This window comes from Lissotriton vulgaris, chromosome 2_1 (genome assembly GCF_964263255.1).
Source record: "Lissotriton vulgaris chromosome 2_1, aLisVul1.2, whole genome shotgun sequence".
NCBI lineage: Eukaryota > Metazoa > Chordata > Amphibia > Caudata > Salamandridae > Lissotriton > Lissotriton vulgaris.
The window spans coordinates 965,865,741-965,873,852 of record NC_141687.1 but is presented as its reverse complement, the minus strand read 5'-3'; the positions used below and the strand labels follow the sequence as shown (position 1 = coordinate 965,873,852).

The following is an 8,112-nucleotide window of genomic DNA, read 5'->3' as shown; positions in this document are numbered from 1 at the left end:
TCCTACCATGGTATCCGGGTCAGGGAGGGCACCAGCCAATCGGTGGTGGGGCGCGCCCAGGAGGGCACGCCCCACCACCGAGGGGCACAAAGGGAGGAGCGATCGCCGCGCCGCCATGCGGGCGGGGGGGCCAAGAGCCCCCCCTTTTCACATGGTGAGCGACTGGCTGCCGCCCCCCCCCATCTGACCACACCAACACCTGACACATGAACATGATACCTGGTTATCTTTGGAAGGCGGGAGGTCGCGGGACCTCCCGGCCGTATTTATTAAGATATGAAATTAAAAGGTTTTTAATTGCATGATCAACAATTTATACAAAAATCAGCAGGACATTAGATACAATATTGTCAACAAGTTTGAGAGGCTAACCTTAACAGAAACTCTAATACAGATTGTTTCCTAACCGAAGCTAACATCCTCATCTTGATTTTTGTATACTACATTTCTGGCCATATGGCAAGGTCGCTAACCGGTGTCAGGTCCTACTAGCTGCGCCTTACCTAGTGATGTGCGCATGCGCAGCCGGTCCTGGTAATTACCCGGTCTACGCCGTGAACTCCATTTACCCACTAAAGGAGGGCCCTTACTCTGCGCCATCCGGTGACGTCATAAGTATGCGCGCGCGGGGTGGCTACCAGCCTAAGGAAAGCGTGACTACTCCAACCCGTGCCCCTTTGAAGCACCAGTTACCTTGCCCCTGGAGTTCTTGGAGTGGCCAATGGCCCCTCCCCCTGGACGGGAACCTCCCATGGATGATGCCCGCCCCCTCAGACCTTAAAACAGCTGCTCACCGGTCATGACCTTACCGCCACAGGCCAGCATTGTTAACCGACGATCTGGCCTCCCCCTACCTAGACCCAAATCAGCAATCTTGTTTAGCAAAACCCTCTAACCAGGCCCAGATATTGTTAGACCACAAAACATTCCCCGCCTCAGTCAAGTGTACTCCATCCCCTAGGTAATACTGTTCGCCCCAGATACACCCATGTGGAATCGTCTGCAACCGGGGGGCCCGAAAAAGTTTGTCCAATTGCGTGTTGATCCTCTTTACCGAGTGATTCAACGCCCTAACCGAGTCCCCCCCTCGCCACTGCCACCGAGGGATAAGTTGCGACCATACTACCGTGCAACCCGGGCAAGTCCTGGCCACCCACCCCGCAGTGGAGATGATCTCCTCAATAAGGATGCGTCTCCCCAATTTGGCCAAATCATTCTCCCCCAGGTGAAGTATCACCACTGACGGGGGGCGGGCTGTTGAGCTAAGAGTCCCTGGAAGAAGTCCTTGAACTGGGTGAGACATAGACCCCCCCTCCCGAAGAATGAAATGTCAAACCCCTTTTGCGCAGCCCTTTTTTTACGGTCTCCTGAAAGAAAAACACATTCAGCACGCCTCACATACGAGTGACCCGCGATCCAAACCATTTTCTTGTGTTGATCCCGATGCTTGTTCCGTGATGGCGTAGATCGTTGATGCCCGGTGGAGAGTTCCTCCCCTGCGTCACAGGTTTGAGAAACTGCAAAAAACCAAAAACAAACCGGGTGTGAGCACCATCCTGTCACAACATGTCAATTCGCACATATCGTTTATAACATTCAGAGGACCATCTCCCAATTTCCTTCACATTTTTAACCGGGAGGCCTCTTGCCACTGCCTCAGTTGCTGCCCCAATCCTAAATGAGTGAGTGCCAAATTCCTTGGGGTCCAGACCTGCCTGTCTGATCGTCAGCTCCAAGACCCTTCTAAACTGGTACCTGGTCAAGGGCGTACCGTCGGCGTGACACAACAGTGCACCTCCCGCCGTGCCCCCTCGCTGTTTATGGAAGATTTCCACATGAGCAACCGGGCAGCAAGGATTGGCACGGGCTCGGTGGAGCACTATGGTGTGACCCCGTGACTCCTGGTCGGTTTTGGATTTCTGAATTGTCACCCACATGGTATCCTCCCTGATCTTTACACAGGCCCCTTGTAGGCCGCCCTGCTGATCATGTTTGGACGCTGCTACCAACTCACCAATTCTCAAAGCCCCATAGAAAGCCAGGGAAAATGCAGCTTTGAACAGAAGTACCTCCCACTCCGAGCTACAGACATTGTGCAGTGCCACCAATAAAGATGTCAGCCGTGCTAGCCCAATGGGCCTTCTTTTATCAGCAGGGTGACCCTGTAAACGGCGCCAACCCCTCAAGGCCTTGCGCACCATAAAGGTGTTAGTGGGGTCTCGCATGCCCTTAGCCTGCGCAAAGAAGGAGACCGCCGCCCTATGCTTGCTCGCAGCTGCTACGGAGCGACCCTCCCTGTGCATCCCTTCTAAGTAGGCCGCAAAGCTGTCCTCCTGTGCCCACCTAACCTCCCATTCCTGCCCCAAGAAAGTACGGTAAGACAAAAACGCCCCTTCGTAAGCTGTCTTGGTCCTGGGGGCTAAGCTAGCAACCACGAGGTCCTGTAATCTGGGGCACCAATCTGCCAAAGTACTGCCGGGAAGTGAGCCGGAGAGGGGTCTGCTGCAGGAAGATGTTCCCTGAAAACCTGCATTTTAAAGCGAGAGAGGGAGTCAGCTGCATTATTGAGAATGCCAGGGACATGCTTGGCTTTGAAGACCACATTCATTTTCAAGCATTGCAACACAATCTCCTTTATCAGGCGCAGTATGAAAGGACAGCGCGCCCCCTGTTAGTTTATGCACTCCACCACGGTCATGTTATCTGACCAGAACACCACTGATTGATTACATAGGTGTTCGGGCCAGACCTTCAATGCCACCCAGATTGGGAAGATTTCAAGGAAGCCAATATTGGTGGTCAAACCCCATGCTCTCCATTCTTCCGGCCATCGTTGGGCGACCCACTTGTTCCCCAGGATGGCGCCAAATCCCACACTACCAGCCGCGTCTGTCCATAAACCCAACTCTGCTGATGTGGTGGGAGGACCGGGCCACACTACCCTGCCATTGAAACCCTCCAGGAACGCCATCCATATGAGCATATCCTGGCGAACCTCAGATGACAACCTCGTGCGGTGATGTTTCTCCCGTAATCCCTTCATTGCCTGGGCAATGGAGCGTGAGAACGGGCGTGCCATAGGGATAACCCGCAGAGCGAAGTTCAGTTGCCCCACCACCTCCTGTAATTGTTGCAAGGAAACCTTGTGTTTGCGCAGGCATTGTCGCAGCGCTGCTCTAAACCTAGACACTTTGTCCTGGGGCAACCTGAAGCATCCTTCCACTGAGTCAATTTCGATACCGAGAAATTCCAAGCAGGTGGATGGCCCAAACGTCTTCCCCGGCGCTAGCGGGACCCCAAAAGCCCGCATGAGCACGCAAAATTCCTGCAGTGCCCAGGCACACTCCTGAGAGCCCGCCGCACCTAAGAAGAGAAAATCATCCAGGTAATGCATGACCTGCTGGTGGCCCGTCGCCTGTCTCATGACCCATTCTAGAAAAGAGCTAAACGTCTCGAAATATGCACATGATATGGAACAGCCCATGGGCATGCATTTATCCATGTAAAACTTGTCTTCAAAAGTGAAACCTAGGAGATGATGATCAGCTGGGTGGACTGGGAGGAGACGGAAAGCAGATTCTATGTCTGACTTTGCCATCAGGGCCCCTGGCCCCAGGGCACGCAACAGGTCCACCGCCTGGTCAAATGAGGCATATTTTACACTACAAATCCCTTCATCAATCGCATCATTCAAAGACGCTCCTCTGGGCGCCGACAGGTTATGGATCAGTCTAAACTGGCCCTTCTCTTTTTTGGGAACTACTCCTAGTGGTGAACACACAAAATTGGGGACGGGCACCCTCACAAATGGGCCAGATATCCTGTCCAGAGACAGTTCTTTGCTAATTTTTGCCGCCACCACTGTAGGGTTGAGTTTCACTGACAATTGATTCTTGCAATGGGCGCTACCTGTGTACCCCCCTGCCGGGATCCTAAAGCCTTGGGAGAAACCTTCCTGAAGTAGTGTGGCTGCTGTGTGGTCCGGATATCTATTTAACCATGGGATCATTGCCAGAACATCTACAGGCGTGGGGGTACCCAACTTGTTTGTACTACACTGGCTTTCCTCTTCCCCTCTGACCATGGTTGCCCTGCTTGGACCTGCAAGATGCTTCTGGGTGTGAGGGATGACCACAGGCCCCGCATGCATGTTTAAATCTACAGGTGCCCGGGGCCCTTGTGCAGGTGCGCCTATTAAAATCCCAGCACACCCCTTTCTTCTCTGACCCGCCGTCCCTATTCCTACCCGGGACCTCACCCGCTTGGGGTGGCCAAAAGGGCTGTTGAGGTCTGGCGGAAAAAATCTTGACTGCACTGGTGGACTGATGGGGGGGCGAGCTCTCTGAGAATTGCTGATGCCATGACATAGAGTCAACCTTGTCCCATGTCAGTGATGGATTAAATTCCAAGGCTTTCCTGAAATGGACATCATACCCTTTCCACGCATCCCCAGAGTACTGTTCACTCCACCCCACAATCCTGCTCTGATAGCACGCTAATGGCGCCTGCACATTGGGGGGTCGTTCAGCCTTGATAGCTGTGAACACTGCAAAAGCCCTGATCCAGTTAAGCAGAGTTTCTTCCACCCTAAATCTAGAACACTGTGCCCTCCATTCACTTGGATGCATCCACTCCTTTAGCGTCTTTGCATGCTCCATTTCCCTATTATCAAGCAGTAATGAATAAATGTACACATATTTATCGGCCCAAATCATCTCCTTCACAGTCTGTGACACATGTTGTGCTAAATTCTCACTCCTGGAGGGTATAGAACCATCTCCCAAGAGAGGCAGCGCCACCTCCTTACCATTTCCAGGCACCTGGGCCAGCTGCCCACCACCTCCGTTCGGTTGGGCGAGACTGGAACCTGCGAGGGAAGAAGATGAGGGCACTGCAGTACTGTCAGTCACCGCTGCAGATTTAATCTTTTCCACCAATTTTTCCGCTTCTGCGGCATGATCTGACGAAGCCGGTAACACCCCCCCCTTCTGTAACCACGGCATCAAGGCCGTTATCTGAGATACCAGTTCAGGGGGGATTGAGTCTAAATTGCCCGCTGGGACTGCCGGCGCCACCGGGGGCATAACCGGCGGCAGAGGTGTGGGAGGCAAGGGCGCTGCCGGTGGCGGTAAACTCGTAAGTGGGGTGGGCGCCACGGGTGAAGGGGCAGGCCCGGCAGGGGGGGGCGCCGGGGGATTGACAGGGGCTGGCGCTGCAGGAATAGGAACAATTGGCGTAGGTGCCAGAGGCGCTGGAGCCGCAGGAACAGGTACAATAGGTACTGGAACTAATGGCTCTGTGGGGGGGGGCGCAGTGTACCTGGGCTTCTTGGCCTTAGACCTCTTAGGCGGGGTAACAAAATCCCCCCTTGGCAAGGGGGCTGTCCTCTGGCGAACAGGCCTACCCGATGGGCCAGGAGCCTCTTCAAACCTCTCATTAAAGCGAGCCTCTAATTCATCAATTTTCCCCAATCGCTTGTTAATGTTGCTCATTTCAAGCATCATGGTCTGCATCATAACCTCCATCCTGGACCCTCCTTTACCACCCCTTGGCCCTGGCATGTTCAAAACCACCAAGGACTGCCTACACTCCTAATGATACAATTGTGCGTACTCGCGCTATGTACCTTCACCAGATGGAGGATGTCCAGGGGGCTGTAAGCACCATGCAACGGCGGCCGCAACACCACCGGCTTATCCGGCTATGTCAGGGGTGAGTAAACCTAGTGTAGACCCACCTGGCGGCAACCAGGAGCGATGAAATGCTAGCCCCCCGTTCTCCCCTTACCGACCAATCCCGCGCGCTCCGCGCCGGTATTGCGACCTACTCCACGTCCTCGAGTCGATCAGTCAAAATGCAGCAATGTTCTCTTTGATTGCCTGTAATAGAAAATGTATTAATACCTGGGAGTATGAGGCAGGAGAAACCTTTATATTAAAGGTGGTTGGACTACCTTTTTGTCCACAACCCTCCAGCCTATCTCTGCCTGTATGCCCCAACAATTGAAAGCACCCCTGATGTCTATTTATACAGGTCCCACAATGTAACTGACACCCAAAATTGGTCACTCAAACAATGTGCATCAACATGAATCAGCCCCAATATTACTTCAAATTAATCGAATTCAACAATTAAATGCACCCTTTCCCCCTCGACTACCATCCAAGTGCTGCCTTGGTCTACCCTGCTTCACAATATAAATAGCTCACTCGAACGGCCAGCCAATTCCGTTTAACTGCAAGGCGGGGAAAAAAGGACAAACAGATCAACAAAAACGCCCGTGTGAGGAGCGGAGGCACAGAATTAGTCAATCACTGCTCTGGGTCTCCCATCCATTGGCTACCCTGATCGACCCTGCTTCGCCTCTCCTTTCACGCGATGCGTTGCTGAAACAGATTCCCGCCCGATTCTTACCGCCGGCGGGATGCCCTAGAAGTGCAGCACACAATAAGTCAAGCGACGCGGGCGTTATTGAATCACTAATAGTATCTGCAGTGCCGTGCTAATGGCGAGCACCCACACTCCTCCACGAAGCCGGAATACGGCTGAAAGACTTCCGGCCCCCACCCCGACCCGACAAATACCTCTATTCCCGGTCAAAAAAGGTTGTAATCGGTGCAGACCGCCGCTTGGACCCTGAACAAGCTGCCACTGCTACTTGCGGCGCCGGACGACCTCTGCTCCAACCGACTATATTCCTCGATCCGCCGGCCTGTCGAACCAAACAAGGGGGAAGAACGCCGACCCTGCTCCTCGATCCTTCGGACGACCTCCGCTGCGTTCCTGCGACAAACCGACGGCCTGGAGAGGAAAGAAAAACACGAAGTCACAAAAAACAAGAAGCCCCGAGCGCGGGGCACAACACGCTGTGGGGGAGCGTCCAGGGAGAAGAGGGTCTCCTGGGCGCTCCCCGCTTCTTTATCCCCAAGGGGCTGGGTGGGGGTGGCTACGCCCCCACCCAGCCCCTCCCGGCACGCCCGCCCCTGACCCGGACATCCTACCATGGTATCCGGGTCAGGGAGGGCACCAGCCAATCGGTGGTGGGGCGCGCCCAGGAGGGCACGCCCCACCACCGAGGGGCACAAAGGGAGGGGGCGATCGCCGCGCCGCCATGCGGGCGGGGGGGCCAAGAGCCCCCGCTTTTCATTTGCCTTCGAAAGGGTGGCAAAAATACGCCCCGTTCATCTTCCTACCATACCATCAGCATTTGCTTCAGCCCTCGTCCCCCTGGCCCCTCTGGCACTGTGGCAGGGTCGGATATCTCCGGGTCAGACGGAAGGATTGGCGCGATCCAGGTCGACCCCCAAGCGTGAGTTGGCTCTCATCCAGACGGAGGCGGCCTGTGTGGTATGTCCGCTTTTTGGGCGTCATAACCTGATGGATCGGGTGCGCACCCCTTTCATTAGCTGTAATTTTTTGATGTTTGCATTTCCTTTTCTGGCTTCAGATAATCGGTTTGAAGTCTGCAACATTAATAAACAGATGGATCAACATCAGCCTGCCGTAGGGAACGCACAGTACTGCTAGGGCTGGCTTGCTCTGATGGTGATGGGGAGCGAGGATTCTCTACAGTGTTTGTTTTGTTTGATGAAAGGAACACCTGGAGCCAATCCCACAGGGGAGATCAAAGGGGCAGGGTACTGGGGTGTTCATTGAGGAAGACCACCTAACACTCTGAAGTCAGCAAGACGAACAGGGCTGTCTCAAACTAGGGGAAACCTGGTGCCGACCAGGATTGCCTGGTTTACACCAGGTTCAGGAAGGACTTGAAACCTACTCCCCAATGCTTCAGGCCACTTCAAAGGCTGGGCGTTTCTCCCCTAGTAGGATGTAGGGTGATGAGGAGGCGGTATGTAAACCCTACCAACCTTGCTGGAATACACTGTTGCAGCGTGATAGCAGAAAGCAGAGCTTGGAAGAGGTTGACAGAAATCCTTGGCGAGGAGGACAGAGCCTTTCCCCCAATCCTCACCCCAGTGAGAGTGCTTGATGGAGGGTCCTTGACTGGAGCAAATGGTTCTGAGAGGTCTCTTAGTGGCACCAGGTAAGCACCACTCCTGCTCCAAAGCAGTGATGCAACACTAACTCTGTCACTAATGAAACGTAAGTCTA

The 8,112-nt window shown here is 54.0% G+C and overlaps 1 protein-coding gene across 1 annotated transcript; it reads right to left on the bottom strand.

Moving 5' to 3' along the window:
• Positions 1 to 2,671: 2,671 nt before the first annotated feature.
• Positions 2,672 to 4,084, bottom strand: LOC147731496 (uncharacterized). Its single transcript, XM_086954202.1, has one exon. The coding sequence runs from the start codon at positions 4,082 to 4,084 to the stop codon at positions 2,672 to 2,674; it is 1,413 nt and encodes a 470-aa protein (XP_086810328.1).
• Positions 4,085 to 8,112: the final 4,028 nt, after the last annotated feature.